The following is a 13439-nucleotide window of genomic DNA, read 5'->3' as shown; positions in this document are numbered from 1 at the left end:
AAATTATCAATCTTACTGTCATAGCGTTGTTCATAATACTCCTTTATTATTCTCTTTAAGGTCTAAGGAGTCAGTATTAATGAGTCTTCTTTCATTTTAAAATTAGTAATTTATATTTTCTCTCATTTTTCTTGATTAGCCTGACTAGAAGTTTATCAACTTTACTAATATTCACTTATTTACTATTTTTTTTTACTGATTGTCTGCTTTAAATATCATTGATTTCTACTCCAATTTTTTTCCTTTTTGCTTTTGAATGAAATTGCTCTTCTTTCTCTGATGTGTAGATGGAAGCTTAGATTATTGATTTTAGATCTTTCCTCTTGTCTAGTATATACATTTAATGCTATATGTTTCCCTCTAACCTTGGCTTTTGCTGCAACCCACAAAATTGATTATCATATATTCAATTTCACTTCATTCAAAATATTTTTTAAATTTCTCTTGAGACTTTTGCATTTATCAAAGTGTTATTTAGAAGTGAGCTATTTAATCTCCAAATATTTGATAGATTTCCCAGCTATTCTTCTGTTATTATTTTCTAGTTTGGTTTCATTGTAGTCTAAAATCCCAGTTTGTATGATTTTTATTCCCTTCATTAAAGTGTGTTTTATGGCTGGGAATGTGTTCTATTAGGGCAAATATTCTAGTCATCTTGAAAGAATATGTTTTCTACTATTTTTGGATGAAATATTTTATGTCAATCAGATCCAGTTAGTTAATGGTACTGTTTATTTCAACAATATTCTTACCAATTTCTGCTTGTTGGATCTTTCAGTTACTCAAAGAGGCATGTTGAAATCCCCAACTATAATAATGAGTTTGTCTATTTCTCCTTCCAGTTCTATCTGGTTTTGCCACCTGTATTTTGATGCCATGTTGTTCATATACACCTGTTTAAAAATTTTATGTCTTCTTAGAGAATTAACCATTTTATCATTATGTAACATCCTTCTTTTTCCCTGATAATTATCCTTGCTCAAATTTTTGGTCTGAAATTAATATAGCTACTCAAGCTTTCTTTTTTTTTTTTTTTAATTTTTATTTATCAAGCTTTCTTTAGATTATTGCTAACATGGTATAGCTCTATCTATCCTTTTACTTTTAACTTATCTGTGTCTTTATATTTAAAGTGCATTTCTTGTGGACAACATTGTTGGGTCTTGTTTTTACCTACTCTCAAAAATTCTGCCTTTGAATTGGTTTATTTAAACTATTCACATTTAAGATAACTATTGATATGATTATCGATAAGAGTTGGATTCATATCTAACATATTTCTAGTTATTGTCTTTTTTGTTTATTCTTTTTTGTCATCTCCTATTTTACCACCATCTCTGGTTTAATTAAGCAACTGTATGTGATACATTCTCTCTCTTTCTTAGCATATCGGTTATATTTCCTTTTTTTTTTTTAAGGATATATTTCCTTTTTGAGAAACTTAATGGTTTCCTAGAATTTGTAATATGTAAATACAAATAATCTACATCCACTTTCAGATAACACTATACACTTCACAGGGAGTGTAGGCAATTTATAAAAGAGTATTTCTAATTCTCTCCTTGGACCCCTTAAAACATTACTATCATTCATTTCATTTACTCATAAGCTATAATCACTGAATGTATTTTTGCTATTATAGTCTGAACTGTTGTCTATTAGATTAAAAATAAAAAATATAAGAGAATTAAATTCTCCTCACGGACATCTTTTTGACACTCTTCCTCTCCTTATGTGAGTTTTTGACCTCTTATTCCTCCTGAAAAGCTTCTTTTACATTAGGGCAGTTCTGTGACAAATTCCTTCAGTTTTTGTTAGAGAATCTTTTCAAGGATAATTTCAATGCATATAAAATTCTAGATTGTTGGGGTTTTTTCTTTCTTTCACTACTTTAAATATTCCACTCTACTCTTTTTTGTTGTTGTTGGCATGGTTTCTGATAAGAAGTCTACTGTAATTCTTACTTTTTTTTTCCTTTGTAAGTGGAGTTTTTTTTTTCTCTTGTTTCTTTCAAGATTTTCTTTTTGTCTTTAGTATTCTGTAATCTGAATGTGATTTGCTTCTATGAAATTTTTTTATATTCATCCTGCTTTGTGTTATCTGTGCCTCCTAGATTAATGGTTTGATGTCTATGATTAATTTTGGAAGATTCTCAACTATTGTTACCTCAAACATTTCTTCTGCTCCTTTCTTTCTTCTTCTATTATTCATACTGTGTCTATGTTGCACCTTGTAAATTTGTCCCATAATTCTTGAAGGCCTTGTTTTGATTTTTTAATTCTTTCTGTTTTAAGTATTTTATTTTGGAAAGTTTCTACTTATATATTTTCAAGCTTACATAGTCTTTTCTCAGTTCTACCTGGTCTTTGAGAGCATCAAAAGCATCCTTGATTTTTTTTCTCTTCAAAAGCATTCTTCATTTCTATTATAGTGTCTTGATTATTAGCATTTCATTTGACTCCTTTGTAGAATATGTCTGCTTACTTTAGCCATGTATGCTTGTATGTTACCTACTCTTCATTAGAGCCCCTAACCAACTAATCATATGAGTTTACATTTCCTACCTACTAATTTACTAATTCCAAAACTTGCATCATATTTGAAACTAGCATTGAGTCTTCTTATGTTCTCTTCAGGCTTTTTTTTTTTTTTCTTATCTTTTGACATGCTTTGTAATTTTTTTTGAAAACTGGAAATGATGTATTAAGTAATAGGAAATGAGATAAATGGGCCTGTAGCTTTCATTTGGTCAGGAGATGAGTTATATTTAATGATCATTCTAGCTGTAAGTACTGGAAACCTCAATATTGCCTGACATCTTTATTTTTGGTTACCCCATAATCTTTGAGCTTCCCTAAGAACTCATTATTAAGTAGAGTCTGCATCTTATACCTCTTTACAGTGTTATTATACTGGAGCCCTATTGATTTGGTTGTCAGACATGAGGAAGGGAAGCCTTATAGAATGAAATAGTGAAATCTCCACCTTTTAATGGTTCTGTGTCCCTGGGCTGTGACCTTCTCAGGTGTTTATTAACTTTTTCTTTCTCTTAAGTGAGACAGAAAGACTAGAGGGCACTGGAGTTGAGGAATTGCCCTTCTTTCAGGCTGAATAAGGATCTGGTAAAGTCTTTTCCCTTAGAGAACAGACCTTTGTTATGGAAAATACTCTGTGTGCATTTTGAAATAGTTACTTTTCTCTTCCCCCTGCCAGAAACATGAGGGTATTATTCTTGGACCTTCACCAAAAGAATCTGGGGATGGGAGGTTCCTTGAGATCCCCACAAAGACTGTCAACAGTTCTCACTTTTTTTTTTTAACTTTTATTTATTTATGATAGTCACAGAGAGAGAGAGAGAGGCAGAGACACAGGCAGAGGGAGAAGCAGGCTCCATGCACCGGGAGCCCGACATGGTATTCGATCCCGGGTCTCCAGGATCGCGCCCTGGGCCAAAGGCAGGCGCCAAACCGCTGCGCCACCCAGGGATCCCTAGTTCTCACTTTTAACTTTGTTCACAGTCTTCAGCAATTCATCAAAATTGCTATTTAAGTGTTCCTACCAGTTTATAACTTCAGCAACATCCACTCTGTGTAAGTCAACTTCAACTGTGATTCTCTATCTTCTTTGACTCTGTGTTTATCTTCCTTCCCAAGTTTTGGAGTGACAGCTTTTCCCGGGAACGCAAGTCTCTGATGGGCCCAAGAAAAGTCATTAATTTTCAGTTTGTTCAGTTTTTTTCTGGTTATAATGATAAATAGATACTTCTCAAGCTCTTTATGTGTCAGAGCTGAAATAAGCTAGTTATTTCTTTTGAATTTAATAGAAAACATGGTACCCTTATATCACTGTAAAACAGACAATAGTGAAAGTAATGCCATGTAATATAACAAACAGCTTTTGCACAATATGAAAAGTATAATAAAAGAGAAAAATAAGATTTCTTCATTAAATAATCTACACTGATCACTGAAACTTTACTGATGAATGAGACAGTTCTTCAGGCTTCAAGTAAAATATTGGCCATCATGGAAGGCTGGCATATAGATAAGCAGTTAGTGCTCAGTTCCCCAACAGATCGGTACAGGAGCACATGAAAATCACCATTTGTTTTTGCCTAATATTTTACATAAATGTATGTTACATGCAAAGCTTTATTTCGTGCTGGCCAGGGAGTTGAATCCAGTAGTGTAAACAGGGAAAGAGAGAAAAAGGAAGAAAGAAGGAAAAGAAAAAAGAAGTAAACAAGAAAAGTGATTCATTTTTGCATAGTATGATTTTTTTTTTTACTTTTTGAAACTATTAAATTCATGTATTAATTCTGATGTGTTATCAGAAAAAAAGATTGGTTGTTAGGGATACTCAAAAGCAGATGTCTTGGAGAAGATGATGCCTAAATAGGGTCACAGAAGGTGAGCAGGAATGAAAAGACAAAAGGAACTGAGGAAACGAATTCCTGAAAAAAATGTAAAAAAGGAGTAAGGACATGAATTACTGGAAAAGTAAACAGCATAAATTGAAATTGCAAATCACAGTAGAACTGAGTTGAATTTTTGAAATACAACAAAATGGTAAGAATCAATAGGTAATACATGGGATAGTGTTCAGCAGATTTTAAATGATTGTTGCTGAATGGCTTTGAGACATTAGTAAAAGCTATGGACTTCTCCCCAGAAGTCATGTCCATCTACGCAAAATCGTGTGTTACAATTTTATGGCATATATTTAGTCACTGAAGCCAATCGAGATCATATTGGGCGATAGATGGGCACCATGAATGGGTTCAAAAAGAAAACCTGGGGAAAGGCCAAATTTAAGGAGAAGGCAGTAAAGGAAGAGCTCATAAAAAGACTGAGAAGAAATGATCAGAGCAAAAGAAGGAAAACCAGAAGAGATTTTGTCATTTAAAACAGTGTTGCAATAAATTCTGTCAGCCAACTGTCTCAAATATGACAGAGAGGTTCATAGAGACAGTGACTGAGTTTTTTTTGGATCTGAAATTATTGAAGTCATTAGGTGACCTTTACCCATGCAGTCATACTGGGATAGTGACTATATATAGTAGATTTATGTGGATTATATAGTGGTTGGGAAATGAGTAAGTGGAGATTGTGAGCAAGAGAATTTGGGCTTAGCTGAAGAGAGAATGATAGAATGTGTAAAACAGTATATGATCAAAGAAGGAATAGCTATTTTCAAATGGAGAAACTTGACCTTGTTCATAGGTTGGAAGGAGGCAAATGGAAAGAAAAATGCTGAGGAAATGGGTAGAAAAGTATGTAAGTGGCCAAAAGAAGTCCCAAAGAGAGCTGGAAGGAGTGGCTTGAGGCTGCAGATGCACACTAGATAAACAGGAAGAGAAGACTGACAATTTAAAGGCTAATCAGACAGCTCTAGGGGCAATAAAATCTAAAAAAAAAAAGAAAAAATCATCTGGATAAAGTGGCTTAATATGGGCCCATCTGTACATGCTTTTGTCCTTTTTTTAAAAAAAAAAATTTATTTATTCATGAGAGACACACAGAGAGAGAGAGGCAAAGATATAGGCAGAGGGAAGCAGGCTCCCTGTAAAGAGCACGATGTGGGACCCTGGGATCACAACCTAAGCCAAAGGCAAACGCTCAACCACTGAGCCACCCAGGTGCCTCTGCTCTTGTCTTATTCAGAGATAGATTCCCTGAAATCTATCCATATTGTGAAATTCCATATTAAGCCATAAAACTTCTGACTTACTTGGAGCTTGGGTTAAGAAAACATTCCAGGGCAACTCTTTCCCACTGTATGTCTTCTTTTTGTTCTTGCTCTAAAATAGACATTGCTATGGGTGAATAGCTCTGAAAAACTATCATAAAGAATGTACTGCAGTCAAATATCATCATCCCTTACTAGCCTGATTTTAGAGGACAGCTACCTACAGAACTTTTTTTTTTTTTTTTTTTAATCACCACTCACCTCATGACCCATGTGTTCTCTCCAGTATTGCAAGAATCAGATCCTGGGAACACCACTTACATTACTTTTAGCAAGAATCCGCATGAGATAAGCAGAAACCATCTTCTCTCAGCAGTGACAGAGCAATGCTTGCCCCGTGACCTGACGTTTTTTAGCAGCTGGGCCACACACCTGGTGATCTCTGTGATGCAGACAGTGAGACCTTCCAGCTTTTCCTTTAGATCATGCCCTAGGGTGACTTCTTGAGTCCTTGAGAGCTACTCACCAAAGGAAGATCTACAGTTGGCTTTGCCTGAGTGTCGCAGCGCTGGCTCTTCCAAAGGCTTTCAGACCACTTGAGATAAACTCTTATTGCTTGAAACACCCAGAGTGGATTCTCTTTCTCAGACCAAATGCTGATGAAATCGCCCTGTGGCTGGAGGTAAGAGGCTGAGCTGTAAACGCAGTGGTTTACCGGTCTCAGGCTCTCTCCTGCCACACTTAGCTCCTTCAGGTCATGCTGCATATCCGCTATACCCTGCACACACTCGTTTTCTGAATATAGTATCATTGCAAATATGTTGAATAGATTCTGGTAGGCTCTAGTACGGATGGCCTGTCATGAACCTAAGCGAATTGTTACCCAGATGTCTCATTTTTGAAAACCCATTGAGGTTCCATTTTGGGAGACACTGTGTGGAGGCCGAGAAAATCAAGGCCGTTCCACTTTAAGTTCAGCGTTAGCGCACGTCCGGCCATCCCAGGCCCCGGTGAAGAAGAGCTGAACTTTACCTTACTCCAGTTACAGGAAGAAAACAGCTTACAGCTTGAAGTCCTAGAAAGCCCCATATTAGAATAAAAACAGAGTCCAAGCCAGTGGCAGGAAGCCCCATATCAGAATGAGAACAGAGCTCAATGCCCTTGAGAGCCCCATATCAGAATGTAAACAGAACTTGAGGAATTGCTCCAGCCCCCCCCCCCCCCCCCCCCCCCCGCTTCTGGAGGTCCCCAGACCAGCCCATAAAACTCAGCTGGAAGCACCTCGGGGGCCAGGTCCCTGCTCCGCGGTGTGGGGCGCACCTGGACCCAGGCCCGAGCTTGTAATAAACCCTCGTGTGTTTGCATCGGGGTCGGCTCCTCGGGGGTTTCTCGGATTCGCGATCTGGGGCACAACAAGTGGGTGTGATTCCTGCCCACAACGTGGGCCCCTTGGCTGGCCGAGAATGGGAGCCCGAGGGGGCTGCTTCAGCCCGTGAGGCTCTGCAGGACGCCCCGCCCCGCCCCGCCTGCTCCCGGGGCCGCGCGGTCTGCCTCGAAGGGGGTTCAGGGGGTTCCTGGGAGAGGGCCCGGGCAGCCTCTACCGGGGCCAGCGCTGCGGGGGGGGGATGCGCCGCCTCGGGGCGCCTGGTAGGACTGTGCGGGACTGGCACAGACTGGGAAGAGGAGAGTGGGAAGGGGACTGCTGGACAGGAACACGGGACCCTGATTGTCCGCGTCCCCAACCCTCCGCCGCTCCAATTCCGCGCCACCCTCAGAGAGTCTAGGCCATTTCTACATGAGTATGATAAAGAGTATGAGTTTAAAAGGAGATAGAGAAAAAAAAAAAAAAACCATTTTGGATGCTTTCCTATCACTAATTTAGTGTTCCAATCTAAGTCATTCATTCGGAGTTTATATTAGGCTGCATTCGCTGAGCAAAATTATAAGCATTTTTGGTAAAGCTGTCCCTTCCAAATGATGCCTCCTGGGGTGGTTTATTAAGAGAGTGGTGATTTCAAAGTAATAACAGAGTTTTGAAAATTAAAGAGACAATTAATAAATATATGTATGTGCCATATCTTCCCCCCTGCCAATTCATCCTATATACTGCTGTCAGAAGATTTCTTTATAAAAGTGTTTCTGATTATGGCATCACTGTGCTAAAATGAATATAGAATAAATTACAGACTCCTCACCACAGCATGTAAGTTTTTCTATGATCTATGCCTTCTTTTACCTTTCCACACATTTATTTTCTTTTAACACACCTACCCATCTAAAAAGACTAGACCACTGGCCATAAGCAGCAAGACCATGACAAATCTAAGCTGTCAGCTCAAGCTTTTCCCTTTCATCTATCCTTATCAGGATCCCCCTCAGCCACTCAATAGGTCCCAGCCCAAACATGATTTCACCGTAAATATATTTTGACTACCTCAGCTCCCTTATTTAAATTCTCAAAGGACTTTTTCTTTATTACTGTTACAGGTTTGAGGCAATGACAGAGTGAGAAAAGGCAGTTAAAACCACAGACTAGAATCTAATCTAGAATGACAAGACTGACGATACAGATTTTGGAACCTACTTCATAGAAGCAATGAATGGAAGTACTAGAAGTGATTATGGCTTGGCAAATAAGCATTTTAGTGGAATTTCAATGTATGCTCTCTTAGTCTGTATTTCGGACTCCAGAATGGAAGATACTAGGCTTGAAATATACAACTTTAAAACAATGAACCTAATCACTCAACAAAAATAGTTCAGTCCATTAAACTGTGATCTCCTGGGATGCCTCTGTGGCTCAGTGGTTGAGCATCTGCCGTAGCCTCAGGGAGTCATCCTGGGGTCCAGGATTGAGTCCCACATCGGGCTCCCTGCATGGAGCCTGCCTCTCCCTCTGCCTGTGTCTCTGCTTCTCTCTGTGTGTCTCTCATTAATACATAAATAAAATCTTAAAAAAAAAAAAACAATAAACTGATCTCTTTATCTTTTTGTGATAATTGCCCATTAAAGAAGCTGTCTCTTTCATGTTGGTAAATCACCCCCCCCCCCTTTTTAAGCTGGGCTTACTTCTTTTACTTTTTTTCGAGATAATTTAAGAATGTTGATAAAGACTATCTTTAGATTTTCAAAGCATCTTCTTACTGAAATATGGTTCTGATTATTTATTCATCCATGCATTTATTCCCTCTGCTCTTGAGAATATTTAACATACAAAGTTCATTGGCAGGAATTGGAAGTAGGAAAGACTCATTAGTTTGAACAAAAACAATGGCTCTGGCTGACTGGACCAGAGATTTCCAAGAGAAATATTGGGAGAAAGGATTTCTAAGGCCACATGAAGTCAGATCATAAAAGACCTTAGATAATTAGCCAAAAGGTTCTGAATCATTCAGGGGGCAAAGGGAATTTAATACAACTTTTGATCAGGAAAATAAGATGATCAGGGATAAGATTTAGAAAAAAGTGTGACTAATAAAGGTAAATTGTTGTAATGTAGGGAAATCCTTTGGCATCTATCACAACCATCTGTGTGATAGAGTGACAATATAGTAGAAAGGAAAAGAAAGGGAAAGAGAGATTTTTGGAGGTAGGTACTCGTAGTCTACACTAATTTGGAAACTGATTAGATTCATGGGACACAGACAAGGTTGACCACAAAATTTGCAGGACCCAGTGAAAATGAATGAGGTCCAAACTGTGGATCCTCTTGTTCAAAAGGCAGAAAAAAAGCACTACTAAGTTACTAAAATATAAATCCTTTCCATTTAAGATAGTTCATTATTCATAAATGTAAGAAGGGTAATGGAGATACAGAAGTAAAAAAGTAAACTTCAAAATCAAAAAAGATATTTTGACCTCATAATTTTATGTAATATAATAAAAATATTAAAGTGCTGCATTACTCTTGGCAAATTCAAGATCTCGGCTAGTTTTTTGATAATTTTTAATTTTGAGAAGCATCTTTATGCTGATGCAACTATTATGGGACTATTAAGAACAATTTACTGTGAAAACATCGGGATAACTTTTTTAAAGTGAAGTATAATTGACATATGTTGTATTAGTTTCTGGTGTACAACACAGTGAATTAACAATTCTATACATTACAATACTCATTACCATTAAGTGTAGTTACCACTTGTCACATTGGGATAAATTTCTGATAAATTATTACAAAACACACATTTTTTTTTAATATATTTTTTTAAATTTTTATTTATTTATGATAGTCACAGAGAGAGAAAGAGAGGCAGAGACACAGGCAGAGGGAGAAGCAGGCTCCATGCACCGGGAGCCCGACGTGGGAATCGATCCTGGGTCTCCAGGATCGCGCCCTAGGCCAAAGGCAGGCGCCAAACCGCTGCGCCACCCAGGGATCCCCATTTTGTTTTTTTTTAAAAGATGTATTTATTTATTTGAGGAGGAAGGGGCAGAAAGAAAAACTTAGGCAGATACCACATTCAGCACAGATCTCGAGTCTGGACTTGATCTCACAAACTTGAGATCATGACCTGAACCAAAACCAACAATTGGAAGTTTAACCAACAGCTCCTCCCTGGTACCCTCCAAACATACACTTTACTATAGCTAGAATAGAGGGGTGTGGGGGAATAATTGTTCTAAAAAATTTAACTCTTCATACTAATTAATTTTGTGTAATTCTGAATTTATTTTTAAATGTATATTTTTACAAGAGCATTTTAACAATTCCTCTGACATCTCTTGTAACTTGAGGTCATTCAAGAAACTGAAAATGTATATAATTTTATACAATTCAAAATACCTACTTGTGCATTTTATTGCTATATTTTCAATTATAAAGAAATATTAATTTCGAAGTTGTGCTTTGGGGGCACCTGGGTGGCTCAGTTGGTTAAGCATCTGCCTTCGGCTGAGGTCATGATCCCAGGGTACTGGGATCGAGCCCATCAGGCCCCCTACTTAATGGGGAGCCTCCTTTTCCCTCTCCCTCTGTGGCTCCCTCTGATTACTCTCTCTCTCTCTCTGTCAAATAAATAAATAAAATCTTTTTAAAAACTGTCTTTTGTTAATAATTTGTTCTTTGAAACTTTATTGAAAATGTTCTTTTCTATTGAAAGTGATGATCTTCAAATTTAACTTCTGTTTCTAAGCTTGTGGACATTTGCTTTGCAGTGTTATAGCACTTTTCAAAACCAGCCATTCTATAATTTTTTAAGAATTTTGATAACTCCCTGATATGCTTTATTGCAATATTCATATGTATGCAATCTATGTGTAATATTTATTGAAAGTTTACTTCCTGCGTACTGCAGTTCCTGTCCCAGACTCCAACTGGAGTGTTAACATTTGCAGACAGGCAAAAAGGGACATATGTCCCAAGGGACAGGGTCTGGGGACAGACGGGCAAGCCTGCCTCCCATGTGGGGCTTGGTGCTGCCCCCAAGTGGAGCCTCTTCTTCCTCCCACAGAAGGTCACTGCTGCAGGTATCATCTGTGTGACCACCACCAATCTGGAGTAGGCGCCACCATGTGACCCCCTCAGGGCCTCATGACCCAAGGACTTCCCTGAGGCATATGTGTGCCCTCCAGGATGACTGCCATGTTCACTGTGCCCACAAACGTTGCTGGGCCATAAGAGCGCCCTGCTGCCTGCCATAGCTCCTCTGCTCCTGCACCTGCTTTGTCCCAGCAGACTTCACTTACAAAACATAAGATCCAAATAAAATTAAGACTATCCAGATGGTGGGAGTAGAACATCAAACCAAATGTGGGGTGCTTCTTGTTATAGAGTCTTGTGTGACTGCATGGGTCAGACTCACCCTCCAAGTTGGCCCTGAGCACCGGAAAGAAGGGAGAATCAGAGATGGTTATGAACATGGGCAGGTGAGTAAGTGGTGTGACTGGTAATAGAATCCAACCTTTGAAGAATTGGTTTTGAAGGTGTAAGATGGAAAGAGGCAGAAGGTAATGAGTTCAACTTTAATAATTAGCTGAGGTAAAGTACAAAACTAACCAAAGTTTAAGCAATAAGCTCTTTAAAGTCATTTGCCAGAAATGAGCAACTATGCAAGATGCTCCCTCCTCTTCCCCACTTCCTCTGCCCTGTCTTCCTTGGGCTCTCTTTCAGTTTGAGTCTCTCCTCTACCTTCCTGTTATGTCTCAGGGATAGAGTAATTCTGTTTTAGAGTAAGTCAGTTTTAAACATGTCTTCAAATTCTTGGAGAGTCCTCTGAAAGGAGTCAAGACTGCAACCAATAAAGTGCTTGCACACAGAAGCCATGTATTTCCTGCCTGCTTCTCTCGGAACACATTCTCCACATGTTTCACGGAACATGACTTCTCAGAACACAACACCAGGCTACCAGAAGCTCAAGACACATGGAGAGTGGAGGGGTAGGTGCTCCAGGCTATGCCCCTGGCTAAACCAAGCCTTGCAGTCATGGCAGCCCAGGTGTAAGTCCTTTGAATGAAAGAGCCTCCAGAGATTTCAGCCTCTAGCCTTAGTTAAGTCACCTTAGGTTTCAAGTCTTACCAACTTATGCCCCAGACATCCTAGAACAGACCACCTATCCTGTCCTGCTGCATTTGAATTCTCAGCCCATGAAATCCAGAAGCAAATTAAAATGGTTGTCTTACATCACTAAGTGCTAAATTAGATTGTAGCACAGTGATGGAAGCTGCAAAAACCTCTGTCTTCTACACAGGCTGGGGCAAAATCAGAATTTCTCTTTTTGATGGTGGGTAGGGGTGTGGGAAAAGCCAAATGTATTCATTTCTCTTCCAGCGTTACCAAGATATAACTGACATATAACATTGTATTAGTTTAAAGTGTACAACCCAATGATTTGATATATGTATATCCTGTAAAATGATCACCACAATTAGTTTAGTTATTGTCCATCATTACACAATTATGGAATTTTTTTCTCTTGTGATGATAACTTTTAACATCTACTCTCTTAGCAACTTACAAATATACAATCCAATATTATTAATTATAGTCTCCATGCTGTACATTATAACCTCGGAATTTATTTTTCTTAGAATTGGAAATTTGTACTTTTTGACCTCCTTCACTTGTTTTGCCCACTTCCACCCCACCTTCACCTTTGGCAACCACCAATCTGTGTGAGTGATGGATGTTAACACTGTATCTATGATTTTTTTTGGTTCTTTTTTTTTTTAAGATTCCACATATAAGTAAGATCATATAGTATTTTTCCCTCTCTATCTGACTGATTTCATTTAGCAGAATACCTTCAAGGTCCATCTGTTTTCCAAACAGCAGGATTTCCGTCTTTTGTACAACTGAATAATATTTCAATCTATTTAGCACATTTTCTTTATTCATTTTCTTCTCTGTTTCCTTTCAGCTCACTGAGATAAGCTGAGATATTTTAAAGACATTTACCAAAAAAAGATAAGAACAACAAAAAAATAATATAGGGGATACAGAAAGTGCATTAAAAAATCTTTAAGTGGGATGCCAGGGTGGCCAGCAGTTGGGCATCTGCCTTCTGCTCAGGGCGTGATCCCGGGATCTGGGATCGAGTCCCACATCTGGGATGGAGTCCCACATCTGGCTCCTTGTGGGGAGCCTGCTTATGTCTGTGCCTCTCATAAATAAATAAAATGCTTAAAAAAAAAAGTCTTTAAGCCTACCAGAGTTAGATTTCTGATACTGGTATATCTAATTTGTTTGCAGGCATATAATTCATGTCATTGTATGAGAACCTACAGAAATCTGTTTTTTTTCATTTTTATTT

The 13439-nt window shown here is 38.2% G+C and overlaps 1 protein-coding gene and 1 long non-coding RNA gene across 4 annotated transcripts in view; one reads left to right on the top strand and one right to left on the bottom strand.

Moving 5' to 3' along the window:
* The window catches only part of UFM1 (ubiquitin fold modifier 1), a 211572-nt gene that overhangs the window by 114394 nt on the left and 83739 nt on the right, over positions 1-13439 (top strand). The window contains exon 7 of one of the 3 annotated variants that reach the window (XM_077868023.1): positions 11462-11525. The exons of 1 other annotated variant lie outside the window; for it this stretch is intronic. In XM_077868023.1, coding sequence (XP_077724149.1) covers positions 11462-11510 — 49 coding nt within the window. In that variant the 3' untranslated portion in view covers positions 11511-11525. Of the gene's footprint in view, positions 1-8175; positions 8213-11461; positions 11526-13439 lie in introns of those variants that run through there. One more of the 3 variants, XM_077868024.1, reaches the window with a different exon arrangement.
* Positions 3348-6077, bottom strand: LOC144296420 (uncharacterized). Its single transcript, XR_013363541.1, has 3 exons — positions 5950-6077; positions 5731-5800; positions 3348-3689 (listed from the first exon to the last, which is right to left on the bottom strand). It is a non-coding gene; the product is annotated as an uncharacterized LOC144296420 (long non-coding RNA).

The sequence above is a fragment of the Canis aureus genome, chromosome 24 (genome assembly GCF_053574225.1).
Source record: "Canis aureus isolate CA01 chromosome 24, VMU_Caureus_v.1.0, whole genome shotgun sequence".
Taxonomy (NCBI): domain Eukaryota; kingdom Metazoa; phylum Chordata; class Mammalia; order Carnivora; family Canidae; genus Canis; species Canis aureus.
This window is presented reverse-complemented; position numbering and strand designations above follow the sequence as displayed.